The sequence below is a fragment of the Condylura cristata genome, unplaced genomic scaffold, assembly GCF_000260355.1.
Source record: "Condylura cristata isolate star-nosed mole 26May11 unplaced genomic scaffold, ConCri1.0 scaffold00005, whole genome shotgun sequence".
Classification (NCBI taxonomy): Eukaryota; Metazoa; Chordata; class Mammalia; order Eulipotyphla; family Talpidae; genus Condylura; species Condylura cristata.
In genome coordinates this window covers 59,212,632-59,231,179 of record NW_004567106.1, presented here as the reverse complement: position 1 = coordinate 59,231,179, position 18,548 = coordinate 59,212,632, and the positions used below count along the sequence as shown (strand labels likewise).

General features: G+C 38.2%; 1 protein-coding gene across 4 annotated transcripts in view; it reads left to right on the top strand.

The window, feature by feature from the left end:
- The window catches only part of TNPO3 (transportin 3), a 73,991-nt gene that overhangs the window by 49,004 nt on the left and 6,439 nt on the right, over positions 1–18,548 (top strand). For all 4 annotated transcript variants that reach the window (XM_004677028.2, XM_004677030.2, XM_012720989.1 and 1 more), the window contains 9 exons: positions 1,669–1,760; positions 3,946–4,022; positions 4,328–4,388; positions 5,541–5,681; positions 7,664–7,780; positions 9,165–9,259; positions 11,760–11,916; positions 13,318–13,485; positions 16,780–16,892. In XM_004677028.2, coding sequence (XP_004677085.1) covers positions 1,669–1,760; positions 3,946–4,022; positions 4,328–4,388; positions 5,541–5,681; positions 7,664–7,780; positions 9,165–9,259; positions 11,760–11,916; positions 13,318–13,485; positions 16,780–16,892 — 1,021 coding nt within the window. The remainder of the gene's footprint in view (positions 1–1,668; positions 1,761–3,945; positions 4,023–4,327; positions 4,389–5,540; positions 5,682–7,663; positions 7,781–9,164; positions 9,260–11,759; positions 11,917–13,317; positions 13,486–16,779; positions 16,893–18,548) is intronic.

Below are 18,548 nucleotides of genomic sequence, written 5' to 3'. Positions count from 1 at the left end.
TATATCCAAACTCTCAGGAAACAGTTTGGGGTATCCTGTTAGGTAGTGAATTCATTGTGGTTATTGATTTAGGGAGGACTGGGGCTTATTAAGTAAAGAATTGGTTTATGTGTCCTGTACAATATCTTTTAAACCTCTTTGAGTGGCTGACAGCCTTGGCAAGATAGGATAGCCTTAAGTGTGTCTCATTTCTGTGACCACGTTCTTTACCATCTAGTGTAACTATGCTTTATCCAGGACAGATTTCCTTTTTGTACATAGAAAATAAGGCATGAGCTGAGAACCTAATAGTCTCACAGCTGAACCATTATTTAATGGTCATTGCTGGCACTTTATCCGTTTCTGAATATTTTAAAAGATTTATTCATTTATGCATATAAGAGTTGGGGTCTAGACCAGAAGTAAAGGGGTGAAGAGGGTTTGAAGATTCACCAGAGACAGAGTGGGGTGCAGAACAGGGGGATCCACTGACATACGCTGCTGAGGGGAGCAGCTAGCGAGACAGGAGAGGTCTGCTGTGCCATGTGGGTCAGCTCCCTGGCTGGAGATTGAACTTAGGTGGCAGTGGTGATAATGCTGACACTTAACCCCTAGACCACCAGGGAGCCCCTTTTCTGGTGAAATTGCACTTTGGTGTTTAAGTGACATGTGGTAAAATGTGGTAATTCCTGCTATCCATAATATCTTATAGATGTAAAAACTTTTTATTTTCTTAATAAGAATGAATTAAAAGGAGAAATCATTTAAGTTAGATTTCCACTGGTTTTAAGTAAAAGTCTTAACTTATCAAAGGCTTACAAACTCCCAGGAAAATTCGCTCTGCCATCATATTGTATTTATGGTTTAAGTACTACTTTGTTGAATGAGATTTCAGGAAAAGGAAATGGAAAAAAAATCATATTTTAAGAATTTTTGGCCTACAAGGGACCTAGCCTAATGTGTAACACTTTGGATTTGGGTAGATAACATCAACAGTTGGTAGAGATTGTGACAAGAGACTTGAGTGGGAGGCATCTGGACCTTTGATTCCCACTTTAACCTAACTCTTCTTTTAACATTTTTTTAAAAGATTTATTTACTTATGCATACAGAACTGGGGTACAGGCCAGAGGTACAGGGGCAGAGAGAGGATTCACGAGAGACAGAGTGGGGAGCAGAACAGGCTGACTAACAAGTACACGGCTGATGGGAGCATTGAGTGGGTCAGGAGAGGTCTGCTGTGCCATGTGGATCACCTATGGGGCAGTCAGGGATCAAACTATGCGGAAGTGGCTTTAGCCTCTTAGTGCTATGCTTTAACCCGCTGTGCCACCAGGGAGGGCCACCGAAGCTAAAGCCACTTTGCATGAGTTCAATTCCCGCCTGCCCCGGAAGTGAACACATGGCGTGGCAAACCTCTCCTGACCCGCCCGCTGCTCCCCTCAACAGTGTACTTTGTCGATCTGTCTGTTCTGCTCCCCGCTCTGTCTCTGGTGAAGCCTGTCACCGCCTCTGAGCCTCTGGCCTGTACCCCAGTTCTGTATGCACAGATAAATAAAATGAAATAAATCTTCAAAAAAAAAAAAATGGAACTGGTTACTCTTTTCTGTTACCCATTTGATGGAGACTTGTGAGTTACCTCAATTTCGCTTTTATTTTTCCTCATTGGTACCTTCTTTTGTCTTTCAGGGACAGCACTTGTCCTAGCCAGATTACCTTTGGATAAGATTACTGAGTGTCTTAGTGAACTATGTTCTGTTCAGGTTATGGCACTGAAAAAGGTGAGTTCAATTAAATAAGGTGCATAACAAATTTAAGATATTTGCATATATAATGGAAAAAGCTTTTATTTACCAGTAATCTTTTTATCTACATAAAAAAATCTAAGAGAATGAACTGAAAAGTTAAAGTTATCAGCTCTTCCTAAATTACATATATATATATAGGACATTAACAGTAAACATACTGATGGGGTTTTTAGGAGCACTTGACATTCTAAAGTCCATCTGCACTGATAACTTCTTGAAGTACCTTACAAAATTTTAGGAAAAAGGAATTTGAGACAGCTTGCCTTATCTTTTAACAGATATTAATAAAAAACTTTGATTTAAAACTTTAGAATATAAGCAAAATGTGCATTATATGTAATGTATGTAATATCTTTTAATTAGTAATCAATTAGTATTTCAGTAAGAAATCTTTAGCATGCTTTTTTCCTTAGAATTTATTTGTATGTAGATGAAGAGTTAATCGACATTCCAAAGAGCCACTCAAAGTAGCATAGCTGTAATCGAAAAAGATAAACTCACGCTATTTGTGGCAACATGGATCGAGCTGGAAGGGATCATACTTGGTGAAATAAACCAGAAAGAAAAAAATTACCAGATGGTTTCACTCATAGCAGGATTATAAGGGATCAGAACTAAAAAAAAAAAGAGTAATTGTAATAATGTAAAAACTAAAATTAGCAGAGACATTCTTTGGGGGTGGCAAAGGGAACAGAATCAAAATGGGGGTGGGAAGAACACACAGGGCTGTGATGATGGCACATGGGGGAAGTGGTGGTGAAGTCCGTGGAGATTACAACTGAGATGAAAAAATGTATAAAATGAAGAGTGACGTAAAAATACATATGTAACAAAAAGAGAAGAAATATAAAAAATATTATTAGAATACCCAGCAATGATACTTTTTAGAATAATTTCCAGAATAAAAAAGGTTATACTTATGCCAATGAGTTTATTATATGGAATTTCAGACAGATTCAATCCATATTAAATGAGGACTTGAAATGTTTGGTGAAATATATACCCATTTTACATCTAGAAAGTATATGCTTTATTTCCTATGTAAACATAGCTAAATGTTTTTTGTTTTTTTAATGTATATTTTTAATTGTGGTGACATTGGTTAACAACACTGTTTCAAAGGCAGAGTCCCACCTCCTCAGATGTATGTCACTACACCATACCACACCCACTGCCAAGGTACCCACAGTCCTCCACCATAGCCCATTCTGCCCCATCCCTTCTTGTCTTGTACAGTAGACTTACCTTATACATGTTAGGTGCTATGGTAATAGAAGCAGAACAGACTGGTCTTAGCAACTGCTGGGATTTTGAGCAGTGTGAGAAAGGTAAAAGCAGGTTTCTAACCAAGTCTGAGAATCTAGTTATGCCAAAAGGGAAATGGGCACACAGTTCATGGTTGGACAGCAAGAGTTTTGGGGAGAAGATATAAATGACAAAGGGGAACCCTATAGAGCAATAAAACATGCCAGAATTTTTGGATCTTATAAAGCCGACACTGCTTTATAAGTTGAGAGGGGTCATCTAAATCCTGTTTCAAACTCCTCAGAAGCAGGAAAATCTGGTATCATTGGGACCTATGTTTTAGGTTGGGAGCAGGGGAACATGAAGGGATCCACTGTGCATAAAGGCCTGTCCTTTATTCTCAGACTGAGAGAAGTTGGTTTTCTTAATAAAGTTACTACCTCATTGATTTTCGGTCTACCAGAATACAATTAGAAGTGACACAGGTATTCTAAGCAGATAGCATCTTTTGATTTTTAAAAGCTTTAAATTTACTTTCTGTGGAAGTAGGAGTGTTGACATCTTTTTAACTGATCTTTTTTTTTTTTGAGGTGACATTGGTTTGAACATGTTTCAGGTTATACATACATAGTATCTTAATCATAAAAGTGAAAAATTAGTTGATAGTTTTCTGTTCACTAGTGTTCATATAGTAAAATGTAGTCATGTGCCATCTTTGCTGGAATTCAGGAAGATGGAAAAAAGTAATTTGGTAGTATGAATTTAAAAGCTTACATCATTTGAGTGACTTTCAGGAAACTATTACAAGGAAGTAAGAGATTGCTGATGGAGGTTGCTGTATAAAGATGCATGTTGCAGGGGTTTGCTGCAGGTCTGTATGTGTAATGACTGGAATGTCTCTCTGTTTCTTCAGCTGTTGTCTCAGGAGCCCAGCAATGGCATATCCTCAGATCCCACTGTGTTCTTAGATCGCCTTGCAGTAATATTTAGGTAAAAAGGGATACTAAATGCCTGTCTTGGGTTAAAAGCTCAGATGAGGTCATTCATTATATGTTGAAACAAACAGGCGTTTTTTTTTTCCTCAAACTTTTAAGTACTGCTATAATCTTCTGTCAGGAAATTGATTAAGCCTGAAACTTTGGGGGAAAAGGCAAACTCAAGAACTTGTTCCCTTTGTCCAAAAAAAAAAAAAACTTTCTTCAAAATGTAATTTTTTTAGTATGTAGGTCAGTGATTCTGTAGTCTTTAATGAAATTGTTCTTCTTTCATTGTTTTGATCTGTTGTCTTTATCCAGACACACCAATCCCATTGTGGAAAATGGACAGACTCATCCATGCCAAAAAGTCATACAGGAAGTAAGTGCTAAAAGATGTTTGTGGAATAACCCTTTTTTTGTTTTTCTTTTAAGACTTTGTATAACTAAAGTGAAAAGGAAATGTCTTTTAGGTTCATTTAGAAGATTCATTTTTTTGATATGGTTTACATTTCAGTGAAAAAGGGCAGAAAACCATTCAAATATTTTTTGAATTTTAGATTTGTTAAAGAGAATAGGCTATGGGAAAATGCCTTAAAAAGCCAAAGACGTAAAGAGAGAAAAACCTTGTGACTCCTAGAGTTTCGAGGATCCTAATCAACAATCACAAATATTTTTGACGAGACCAGTTTAGCCTCATGGCTTTAGTTTCCCATTGATAATATACTTCCCATCTACTTTTTTTCACTGAGGGGAATATAAAGATCAAATGACATGTTTTGAGAAGTGCTTTTCAGATTTGAGGGAGGAAATGTCAAGTATCCTTAAGTGTTCGGCAATATCAGATGATGCCATTTGATACTCACTTCACTCTGGTCCATCTGTTCCAGGTCTCCCAACTTTCTGGAACTATCTTTAAATATTGCATTCTCTGTAACTCATTAATTCATTTTATCCTGACTCAGGAAGTCCAAAGCTTTGGAAAATGTGTGTCTTTGTATTTTAGCAAAGTTTGACATACACTAATCCTATTCTAAAGAATTGCTGTGTGGGCCTTCCTGGTGGAACAAGGGATTAAAGTGTAGCACTTTGAAGCTGTCCACAGCCACTATAGCATGAGTTCGATCCCTGCCCAGGGAGCTGACCCTCATGGTGCAGCAGACTTCCCCTGTCTCCCCACTGCTTCCCCTCAGCAGTATCCAATCTAGCAATTTTGCTCCCCACTTTGTCTCTGGGGAATCCTCTCACCCCCCCGTACCTCTGGCCTGTATCCCAGTTCTTGTATGCATAGGTAGATCTTTTTAAAATAACAAAGAATTGCTGTGCTTTCCTTAAGAAGTGATGGTGGTTCATTACTGGATAGTGTATGGAACAGTATACATTCACACTGACCAGATTCAGGCAGGTTTGTTCCTTAAAGGAAACTTTTCCCAAATTACTTACAAACCAACTCCTTTGTTACCAGCATGGAAACTTTTTCCCTTAGCTCTTAATTGTCAAAATTTTCTTTCTTGAACTCTCACTTTTGCCTCAGATATGGCCAGTTTTATCTGAGACCCTGAATAAGCACCGGGCTGATAATCGGATTGTAGAACGTTGTTGCAGATGTCTCCGCTTTGCTGTTCGCTGTGTGGGCAAAGGTTCTGCAGCCCTTTTACAGCCACTAGTTACACAGGTAAGTTCCAGGAGGGGGAGACGTAACGTGCAGAAGTTAAAATAGAATACTTTAGAATAAAAATTGGATGAAATGAAGTACTTTTATACTTCTAATATAACATAGAAATATTTGAAAGGTAATTAGCACCTGTGGTAGGTGTGTTATTTACGAGGGAGATTGTAATCTGTTCAATCTAGAGATAGTTTCAATAGCACATCCCATTGTGAAGTCAGGAAGAGAATGCTTTAATAATCAGCTCTTGTATACCAATGCTAAGCATTTTTATATTAAATTTCACTTTTAAAATTGTTGCAAGTCAGACTTTACTGTTTTCTTCTGTATTGGTCATTGTTGTTCACATTAGTCTTATTTGTCAAGAACCAGATGTCTCATTCACCAAGATTTATAGTTAATTTGTTGACGATGTAACTCACTGTGTGAGGTTCTCTAAAATCATATTCACATCCAGAACTACTCCACATGAGACTTAGATGACAAGTGATTTTCGTCAATAAATAATGTATGTAGATGTTAACCAAGCCATGCGTAGGCACACAGTTGAGGAAGGCAAGGCAGGGTGTCTGTAGGGCCTATAGGACCAAGCGCAGCTCCTTTTTAAATTTCGCATCCATGCTGTGAGGAAAACTACCACATGCCTTAGGCTAGACCAACCGCCCCCACCTGAGATAACTTTCCTTTATCTTTGGGGGGGGGGCCCTAACCTTGACACTGGTTGTCACCTTAAGTTCTACACCCTGGGTGCCTCTTGCTTTTAAGCATCGACCTTGGGGGACGGGGTTAGTATTATTGCAGTGTCAACACATGCACAATCTTGCCTCCTTAAGTGTTGAATTAGAATTTTAATGATTTTCTACATTTACTATGCCCTGAGTATATCAGCTTGCATTTAGGCTGTGTGTTCTCATGTAGCTTATCTTTTTCCTGCTGTTGGAGGACACCCTTATGACTTTGATGCTATTTTGTTTATTCTTGCTAATTAATATGGGACCAATTGAGCAGTTGTTAACATTTTATATGGGAAGTATGTTCTGAAGTTAGCACGTGTGACAAAAATGACAATTACTAAAAATTCCATAAATCAGAGGTCATCCAGCCACTGCTTATGAAAAAATTTTTACTGAGAGATAGACATGCTCATGTAAGTATTATCTATGGGCTGTCTTTGTGTTCCTGTGCAAAGTCTGAAGAGTCAGAAAGTGACTTTGTATGACCAGCAAATCCAAAAATTTTTACTTTACCTGGCCATGTAAGTAAAAGTTTGCCAATGACAGACTTAAATTATCCATTAAGTAGAGCGTATAGTTTTTGCAAATACCACACTGAACAGATTTACTGCACCCCTCATGCTTATGCCATGTATATGCTTATCATTTATTTTACACCAAAATTCACTGAGTTGAATTTACGTGATAATTGATACATTTGTGTTGTGATGTCACTTTGAAGAGACGAATATACAGGTATCACAGTTTGGAGGATTTTGGAGTAAAGATCCAAACAAGTCATTTAACTTCAACATGTGTATAAAAGTTTTTATTTGGGTCAGATCCAGATAGCTTGTTTATGAATAGTAAATGGTAGTTTTCTTGTACTTAGTGTGTTTTTATTTTTAAACCTAAAAGATTAAATACAGGGAGCTACTCAAAATAAACAGTGCATTCAGTTTCCTCTGATAAGGAAATTTAATACTTTTGTCTCTTTCAGGTGTTGAGGAAAAAAGTAGACTGTGGTAGGGTTTTGTAAATATTACTCGAGCCTTGAATAATAATGGCCTAATGATTTAGCCTTGAAATATTGTACAGCTCTCATACAACATTGTTTTGGAAAGATAAAAATTCAAAGTCTTAAAAGTTTATCATCAGTCACTGAGCATTGTGTTTAAAAAAGTGTGCCTACAAGTTTCACTATGTTGCCTTCAAGTGAAGAGAGCAATCGCTGATACTTTTTGAGGGGTAAAGAATTGGTTTTTCCCTTGGCAGATGGTGAATGTGTACCATGTACATCAGCATTCCTGTTTCCTCTACCTTGGCAGTATCCTTGTGGATGAATATGGCATGGAAGAGGGCTGTCGACAGGGACTGTTAGATATGCTCCAGGTATGTTTTTCTTTGCAGTAGAGATTCATGGGGCTTGGTGGTCTCACTGCCTATACCTCTATGTTCTTTGTTATGTGTTCGTTACTGTTGCTTCTTTATGTCCTCCCCCACTTTATGCATGTCATTTCCTAAAAACTGGGAGGGAGGCAGGAACTTTCTAATTGTTATCTGCCTGGGAGAATGAAAGAGAAAATAGCACATAAACATAGCAATCAAACACAGCTATTATTGCCTGACATTTTTGCCTACAGGATTTTGGGGAGGTGGGCAAATGGATTTAAAATAAAGGACCTCCAAGCTCCAATTGACTCCAATGATTTTATTTTTTAATTTTAAGCCTGAAACAGGCAGTGATCAGTTTTTCTTTGGAGAAAGGTCTTGGGCTAATTAGCAGGCATCGGGAAACCATGGTTTTCCCTCTCCTAGCCATGTGAAGGTGAAATATTATTACATAGTTAAATCATGATGCTTGTTTTCCCAAGATGTCCCCACTTTTAAAATGACATTGTTATTGTTATTATTAAATCTTCATCAGCTCTCTTGGCAAACTAGATCATATCTACTATATAAGTCAAAGCCTTTACTGTCAGAAACTTTAAAACTCTGAGGTGACATTTATCCAGTTTAATTTACTAAAATCAGCCCTCCCCATCGTGGTGGCACGTGGGTTAAAGTATATCAACATGAATACAGGTTCAATCTATGGCCAAGGAGGTGACCCATGTGGCATGGCAGACCTCTCCTGTCCCTCCCCTCAGGAGTGTATTTCAGTAGATCTGCCTATTCCTGCACTCCCACTCTGTCTTGGGTGAATCCTCTCACCATCCTGCACCTTTGTCCTGCATCCCAGCTCTTGTATACATAAGTAAATCTTTTTCTTTTCTTTTTTTAAAGATTTATTTATTTGTGCATACAGAACCAGGGTACAGGCCAGAGGCTCAGGGGCGGTGAGAGGCTTCACCAGAGACATAGTGGGGAACAGAACAGGCAGATCGATGAAGTACACTGCTGAGGGGAGCAGTGGGCGGGTCAGGAGAGGTCTGCCACGCCATGTGGTCACCTCCCGGGCCGGCGGGAATCGAACTCATGCAGAAGCGGCTTTAGATTCTCAGTGCAGTGCTTTAACCTGCTGCGCCACCAGGGAGGGCCCATAAGTAAATCTTTTTTAAAAATTTTTTTAATTAAAATCTATACCCTGTCCTTTTTGAAATGTTAACTTGTATATGAAAACTTTCTGTCAACTTAGAAAAATGTGTGTTTTCTCATCATTCTTTTCCTGTTTCTGGTCTTTGTTCCCTTTGTATGTGTTAACGATATTTAGCAAGTTTGAATACCATGGCATTTGTATACAAACATTTGTTTTAAAATGACTGTTCTCTTTTAGGCACTGTGCATCCCTACCTTTCAGCTCCTAGAACAACAGAATGGGCTACAGAATCACCCAGACACCGTGGACGACCTGTTCAGGCTAGCCACCAGGTCAGTTCTTCCAAAGAAACACCTTTCCCTTTACTGTTCATTCCCTTCACTGCATAGTCTTACCATCTATTTCACTGTTGGGTGTCTGTAGAATGAGGTGAGTGGAGTAGGTAGATTAATGGTTCTGAATCCATGTTAAGTTCTGAGACACCATATTCTCATTAGTGAGGAAGAGGAGTGATTTGGAGCAGGGAAAGTAGCAGAATGCCTGTCACGAGAAAGGGAACATGCACAAAACAATAAAAACAAGCTCAGTAAAAATACTAGACTAGATAATTTCTTAGAGTCCCCACTAGTTTTAAAGTTTAATGCTACTGTGAAGTCATGATTTATCTTCGCTCTTTTCCTTGAGAAGCTTAACATCCTTTAGATATAATCATATCTGAAAAGAAAAAGTTCTTAGGATTTTAAGGTGCTTCAGAAGTTATCAGTTACAGTATTTCTCAGTCCTGCCACCTTGCTTATTGCTTAGTCTTTGAATTCCTGCCCAGGGAATTTGTCAGCTAAGAAAATTTTAACCGAACAGTTAACATAAAAACATTTATAAAACATAAGCCATTGTGGCACATCTTAAAACAACTAGTAACAACAAATGTTGGCGAAGCTGTGGAGGAAAAGGAACTCTCCAGCACTGCTGGTGGAAATGTAAACTAGTACTAACACTATGGAAAGCTGTTTGGCGATTTCTCAAACTGCTAAAAATGGAGCTTCCATATGACCTAGCAATCCCATTCCTAGGTTTCTACCTAAAAGACGCAAAAACACTGATTCAAAAAGACACCTATACCTCCATGTTTATTATTGCTGCTTTACTTACAATAGGAAAGACATGATTAACCCAAATGCCCAAAAGTAGATGACTGGATTAAAAATATGTGGTACATATACTCAGTGGAATATTACTCAGTCATCACAAAAAGATAAACTCATGCATTTTTGCAGCAGTGTGAAAGAAGCTGGAAGGGATCATGCTTAGTGAATAAGCCAGAAAGAAAAGGAAAAATACCAGATGGTTTCACTCATAGCAGGAGCATAAAGGACCAGGGGTTGGGGGTGGAGATAAATAAATAAATAATGATGATGAGTAACTAAATACCAGAGACATTTTACAGGGGTAGAGTGGGAATGGGATCTGATATGAGGTAGGACGGGGCAGTATACAGGACTATAGTGATGGCAAACGGGTGAACTGGTGATGGGAAGTCCATGGGGATTACAACTGAGATGGAAAAGGACACAAAATGATGTAAAAATAAGCTATATTAAATTTTTTTTAAAGTCATTGTTAAATATATTACATATGTAATATATTGGATATATACATGTGAATATATATAGATATATTTACATCCACATACAAGTAGAAAGTAGATGGACTTAAATATGTAATTATAAAATTTACAAATGTAGTACTCGCTTGACTGTTTCATCTATAAATAGAATATTAAACATTTGTTGTTGGCTTTTGAAGAGGTTACAAATAACTTTCTAAATTGATAGGAAAGAATTATTGGGTGGATTGTCAACTTGTTTTATCATTAGAGATAGTCTGTATATTTTAAAGGATCTGAAAAGCTTATAGTAAAATAAAAAACAACACGCTTTAAAAAAAAATTCTTGAATTTAGTTGTTATACCAGCTTTTCTTTGAGGAATTCCTGTTAATGTCCTAGGAACTGGCATTCTAAGAAATGTCATTTGGGAAATGCTTTTCTAGGGTTTTTAAGACTTAATTTTTTTATAGTTGACTTTTACATCACTTTGTGCATTTTTCTATCACAGTTGTAATACCCATGGGCTTCCCATCACCATTTCACCCTGTGCCATCACCACAGTCCAGTGCATTTCCCTCCCCCCATTTGTTTTTGATCCCATTCCCCATTCCACCCCCATAAAATGTCTCTGGTATATAGCTGTTCATTATTATTATTATTTTCTCGCCTGATCTGTTATACTCCTGCAAGACTTGACTTTTTATCCTGGAAGAGTTTCTATTTAAAAGCCCATTTAACCGATCCTTCTCGGATCCACCTGACTTGACTTATAAAATTTTGGTCAAAAATTGATTTTGGGGAATATAGCTTTGCAGATAGTTATTTAAAATATGGTCCTTTCCTTGCCCTGATTATTTTTCTTTTCCTTTTATAGACTTTATTTTCACATAATAAAAGAGCAAAATTGAGTGGAAAGTATAGAGCATTCCCATGTATCTCCTCCTCTTCCCCCACAGCCTTTCCCACTATTGACATCCCCACCATTGTGGTACCTTGGTTAGAACTGGTTATATATCCTTGGCTTTGAACAAATGTATGACATATATCCACCACTATAGTATAAAGGGTAGTTTGCCCTAAAAAAACCCACAGGTCTCTGCCTGTTCATCTGCCCTCCTCCTGGCCCCCAGTAACCACTGATCTTTTTACTTTCTCCATAGGTTGCTTTTTACCCTAGTTGCTTTGATAGCCTAATCCTGTGTTTTATACTTTGTCTTTCCACACCAGGTTTATCCAGCGTAGCCCTGTCACCTTGCTGAGGAGCCAGGTGGTCATTCCCATATTACAGTGGGCCATTGCCTCTACTACCCTGGACCACCGGGATGCCAACTGTAGTGTCATGCGGTTTCTACGAGACCTCATCCATACAGGGGTAGCCAATGATGTAAGTACAAACATGATGCCATTTCAATTTTGCAGCTCATTGCCTTCTCATATCTCTTCCTCATTCCTTGTGCGGAAGATAGTACCTTCCTTATTTGATTTTGTATTGATAGGCATATACAGGAGTTGATTATTCACTTGCCAAAATGTCAATATTAGATTTAAGACAGCCTGTTCTAAATGTTATAATTTGTATAAAACAATCTGATATCTCAGTTTCTAAACACTTGGTGTCTATTTGAAGAATTAAATAGGTGCAGAGTGAAGTAAACAGCAGTAAAGTAGCATTTGTCAGATGAATGTGAGATCAGAAGAGTGAGAAAGCTCTTGTACAGAAGTGGACTGGGGTAACTTTCTGGAGGAAGGAGGACTTAAATCGGCCCATAAGATAAAAATAGAATCTTGATGGATTGGAGAGTAGGGAGAGTCTAACCAGGGTATGTAGGAATTATACTCACAAAAGGGAGGATAACACTAGACATCTAGTAATACTAAGACATCTGTTGGGCTGGAATGATACAGTGTTTACAGAGTTTTCAAATATACATTTTGGATAGATGTGGAGTAAAATTGAAGATAAGGGGAAGCAGTGAAGAAGTAAGCTGGTATGTGAATAGAATTATTAAAGAAATTTATCAGTTAAAGGACAGAAAAGAAAATAAACTAAAAGGCAAGGTTTTATTCCCTATAAGATGTTGGAACTCTATGTATTCAGAGTCTTAAGAAGAAATATTTTCATAGAAAAGATTTAACAATCTGATAGAAATATTTTTTCAGTTTTTTTTTTTTTTAAGGAAATAGGTACTTTATTTTTACAGAAGAAAAGATTTAAAAAATAGCTAACCCTGGGCCCTCCCTGGTGGTGCAGCGGGTTAAAGCACAGCACTGAGAAGCTAAAGCCACTTCCACATGAGTTTAATTCCCGCCTGCCCCGGAGGTGACCACATGGCGAGGCAGACCTCTCCTGACCCGCCTGCTGCTCCCCTCAGCAGTGTACTTTGATCATCTGCTTGTTCTGCTCCCCACTCTGTCTCTGGTGAATCCTCTCACCTTCCGCATCTCTGGCCTGTACCCCAGTTCTGTATGAATAAATAAATAAATCTTAAAAAAGAAAAATAGCTAACCCTTGTCTTTAACGGTTATTCTTTTCTGCCTTCTATTCATGAAAAATGTCACAATTAAGGTTAATCTTAATTGAAACCCATTCCCATTTCTTTGAGACTAAACTCTTAGTATTTTCTTCCTAGTGTCAAAACATTTAGTAGACTTTGTAAATCTAGCTGTTAATGTAAAATAAACACTTTCTTCCAGGGAAGAGAATCGTTGTACTAAAGGAGAAAAAGAACTTGGTCTTTGGGAAATTGAGAATAGAGATTTCTCTGTTGCTCATGTTTTCTTCCAGCATGAAGAAGATTTTGAGTTACGGAAAGAACTGATTGGACAAGTGATGAACCAGCTCGGACAGCAACTTGTAAGCCAGCTGCTCCACACATGCTGCTTTTGTCTCCCCCCCTACACCCTGCCAGATGTGGCCGAAGTGCTCTGGGAGATCATGCAGGTTGACAGACCGGTAAGGTTATTTTCATAAGAAGTCTGTCTTGCATTCCCTAAGCTTCGGTTCCTTGAGGCCAGCTATGACTTTGAAGACAGGCTTGTTACTTATCTGTGGACCCTACTTATGGATAATGGCTAAGTTTTACTTGTTAGATAAAAGATCTAAAGAAGGCCAACAATTCAATACTGGGTTCTTGAAAACATACGTGTCATTCTCATAGGGGTTATATATTTTTAGGAATAAATAGTAAGAATTCATTTCAGCTATGTGGGTGGTCCATGAGAAATCTTCATTTATAAAAGATGCCCTTATATCAGCTGTATAGTATTAAGATATTCAGGATGCGCTGGTTCACTTCAATCTCCTTAGATAGCTCTATATAGTTCTCTGGTAATGAATCTAGCCCCAAAGCATTTGGAGACGTGTAAGTATTAAACTGACCCACATTATGGACTTGAATTTATTACACTCCCTTTCAGCTTTTGAGCCAGGTCCTTTGTCATTTGAGCATGGACATTTTTCATGACAGTCTAATAATGTGAGTGATTTCAGTACTCAGGACCACATGACCACAAATCAGGTTATACATGGGAAAGTTTTGAGAGCAAAGGCCTGTGAACTGGTTTTTTAAAGCAATTCTGACAGTGCATGGTTGGATCTTGTTTCAAGCCAGCTGTCTTCCAAAACCACGGGGGAAACCAGCTACAATTATAATTTTCAAGTACTTGTACATCTTTAGTGTTGTCTCCTGCTTTATATCATTGATGTCAGTTCTTAGCCTCAGTTTCAGCAGTTTCACAAAGGAAAATATACCTTTACTGTTAGACTCTGATACTACTAATCCAGGAGTTTTGAATTTGTATATTCACCTCCAAAACTTAGTGATTAAGTATATATTGTCCTAGTGGCCCATACTTGATGTGACCTTTGGCTCTGTCATAAGAAAACTATATCACATACAAGGTAGATGTTTTAAACCATCTCTAATTTTCCTTAGGTTTATCTTCACATCAAATTCTGTAATTCTTCTGTATAAGCTCAAGTGTTTGTTTTAGGAATGAATGGTACCTGGAGTTCCCATTGCTGGTTTTCCCATACATGTGTTCCATTTCAATCTAATACAGCAGCATCTCTGAGAAGCCTCCCTGGTGGCCCTGTGGGTTAAAGTGCAGCACTGCAAGCTAGCCTCAGCTGCCTCAGTGCCAGTTTGATCCCCAGCCCCGGAGGTGATCCACATGGCTCAGAAGACCTCTCCTGGCCCACCCACTGCTCCCTTCAGCAGTGTACTTCATCAGTTGGCCTGTTCTGCTCCCCACTCTGACTTTGGTGAAACCTCTCACCACACCTGTGCCTCTGGCCTATACTACCCAGTTCTGTGTGCATAAATGAATAAAGCTTTAAAGAAAAAAAACAAGAATAGAATCTCTGATATCTTGGGTATCAAGTTTCATTCCAAAAGTTCTTGACTTGAAAAATAAAATTATTATACTCTTACGTTTTCACAAGTACACTTGGTTCCCAGTGTCTTGGTTGTCAAAAGATTAGTAAATCTAACCTTAAAAAGTTTGATTTGTACTCATATAGTTAAGTACTAACAGAACAGCTAATTGACCAGAAACCAGGTAGCCATGTTAGATACTGAATTGCAAAGTGATTTAAAGTGACTGTTTTCTGTAAACATCAACTTAAAACTAAGTTTTTATAAAGAAATTCTTAATAAATTTGAGTTGTCTTTACCCCTAAATTGATTGTAACTATGACTTAGGATACAAATATGAAGAAAAACTTGGCAAGCATTTCTTTAATTCCCTATTTTCAAAATTCATAAATTCTTCAATAGATTGGACATACCAGTTTGCTTCTTGATTTGAATAAGCTATTAAAACCCTCTGCGCTCTTGGGCCCACCCTGATGGCTCACCGGGTTAGGACGCAGCATTGCAAGCTGGCCACAGCAGCTTCAGTGCGAGTTCAATCCCAGCCACAGAGGTGATCCTTGTCCACATGGCACGGCAGACCTCTCCTGACCCGCCTGCTCTTCCCCTCAGCAGTGTGCTTCCTCAAGCTGCCTGTTCTGCACCCCACTCTGTCTCTGGGGAATCCTCTCACCACCCCTGTACCTCTGGTCTGTACCCCAGTTCTGTATGCACAAAGAAATCTTTAAAAAAAAAACAAAAAAAAAAACCTTTCCCACTCTTTTCCCTCATTCTTTGTTGACTACCTATCTGTGGCATATTCACTCAGTGTTTTCGACCAAAATTCTCAGGTTCCTTTACTGTAAGATAAGATTCATTATGTACTAGCTAATTAGTTTCTTCTTGTTTTTGTTTTGAGGGATACTAAAATTAACTTTGGGCCATTTTGAATGCCCAGTTAGTCATTGAATCTATTTACCTGTGCTTTTTTTTTTTAACCTGAATAGTGTTGACAGCCTGGAGGCAGCATTTGGAGAACTATGCAGTACTTTTTTATAGCATATATATTCATTTTTATGCTGGTCTATTATAAGTGAACATAATAGGAAAATACATAATTTAAAAAACAGGTATAAAAGTTATTTTACAACTGAAAATTTTGACCAACGTGTGTTACTGCATACATAAGAAAAACTAAGGTGACTCAAACAATTCAACAAACAAAAAAGAACCCATAGAAAGTCAAAAATTTTGATTTTTACTTGGAAGAGGAGAAAAGAAGGCATGGGGCAAACAGTCAGCATGTGAAAGGGGCAATAAGACTGTGGCAGACTTAAGTCACTCTTTTAAAAAGCAGAAAGAATGAGCAACAAAAGAATTTTTTAACCCAGAGAATACAGTAAAGCTTATACAGGTAATAAGCTAAGACGTCTATTGGGAAATGACATTAAATTAAAATCATTAAGATTCTGGGCTAGTATGATTTCTCTGTAGCTATACTTTTGACATGTCTGCTTATTTTGCTGTTTTCCCCTTTTTTCTGATACCTTTTGAAACCTTTTGCTTTGGGTTCCTTTTGATCTTCATTCTCCAGTTTTATGGCAGCTGTTTGATATTTAAAATATTACATAACCATAATGACAGGAACAGAAGAAACTTTCAAGGTATAAAGGCTCTGTCTAAAATGATGTCTGCTGCCCATTTGAATGGAAGTCTAGACATGCTTTTGTAGACTGCTTCAACTCACAATTTCTGTGGGTTGAAGCACTTTTGTTACATCTTGAGACTAGGTCTGGGGAACTTAACACCATTGAGGAAAACCTACATTTTTTGTTACTATTCTAGCATCCCAGTAGAGTAAGCCTTGCTTCCTTTTAAAATTCTTCTTTGTACAGACTTTTTGTCGATGGCTAGAGAATTCCTTGAAAGGGTTGCCAAAGGAGACAACCGTGGGAGCTGTCACCGTGACACACAAACAACTTACAGACTTTCACAAGCAAGTCACTAGGTGAGTGGTGTGGGGGTTCTTAAAAGATTCGTGAGCAACAGCTGGGGTATGTAAAGAAAATGTGTTTGTTTTTTACACCAGCTTAGTTATAGATCTACCAGGAGTATGTTTGTTGTGTAAGTTCACAGTGTCTGTTAAACCTTGATTTTTGTAAATTGGAAAGTAACCTGCAGGGAAAAGAATCGTGTTGTTTATGAATGCTGTGTTTTACTGTACACATTTGTTAGATATATAAGAGCAGGACTGTTAATTCTTCCGTAAGAAAAGTGTACCGAGCAGCCCACTAGCCTTCAGGCGTCTGTCTTTATCTTTCTGAAGTCTGTCTTGGTTCTCATCCATTTTAGGGGTCAAGAATGCAGATGTCTGGGTAGGAAAATTATTGGTTGTGAAACACCAGTGAGGAGTATGTAGTGAATTTTCACTGTGCCAAAAGATAGTCAAATTCAAATTTTAAATTATACAAATCAATAAAACATCCCTGGGATGCATCAGAACATTTTTCCATTATTTTACTTCTACCTCTTGGCTAATGTGAATAATTCTGTATGAACCTGGGCATATAAATCTCTCTTTCAGTTCTTAGGGATATACATTTCTGCAAGTGGAATTGCTAGATGATTAGGTAGTTCTTTCATCTTTGAGAAGCCTTCATGCACAGCAGCTTACTATTTCACGTTCCTGTTTCCATTGCACAGAGTTCCAATTTCTCTGTATCTAGTTTTGTTTCATTGCCTATGCTTTTGGTGTCAAATCCAAAAAATCATTACTCAGTCTAATGTTCTGAAGTCTCTCCCCGGTTTTCTTCTAAGAGTTTTATCATTTAGAATTTAAGTCCTGGATCCATTTTGAGTTAATTTTTGTATATTATGTATAGTAAGGGTCCAACTTAATTCTTCTGCATGTGCATACGGTTTCCAGTTTTCCCAGCTTTGCCTTTCTCTCCATTGCATGGTGTTGGCACGCTGACTGAAAATCATTTGACCATAGGGTCTCCCTAGTGGTCTAGGCTCAAGTCTTAGTGCTGTCATCCTTACAGCATGAGTTTGATCCTGCACAAGGAAGTGATCCTGTCTCACCTGCTGCTCCCCACTCTGGTGAATCTTTTCACCTGCACACCTGTGGCCTACTCCTCAGTTCTACTATATCTGAACCACCTGAATTCTTGTAATCAAAAAAAAATCATTGGTCATATTTCTGGGTTCTCTGTTCTGTTCCTTTAATCTGTACTGCATAGTTTCAATCACCATTGCTTTTGTAACAAGTTTTGAAATTGGGATGTGTGAAACTTCTAACATTATTATTTTTTTAATATTCATACAGAACTGGGGTATAGGCCAGAGGTACAGAGGTACAGGGGCCGTGAAAGGATTCACCAGATAGAGAGGTGAATAGACAGGCAGCTTGATGAAGTACACTGCTGAGGGGTGCAGTTTTGAGATAGGAGAGGTCTGCTGCCCCGTGTGGGTCACTCCCTGGCTGGAGATCGAACTTGCACTTTAGCGGCTACAAGCTAGCTTACAGTGCTGTGCTTTAACCACTGTGCCACCAGGGAGGGCCCAACATTATTTTTCAAGATTATTTTAGCTATTTGGGGTCCTTTTAGGTTCCAGATGGATTTTTCTATTTCCACAAAAAAATTGTCCTTGGGATTTCAAA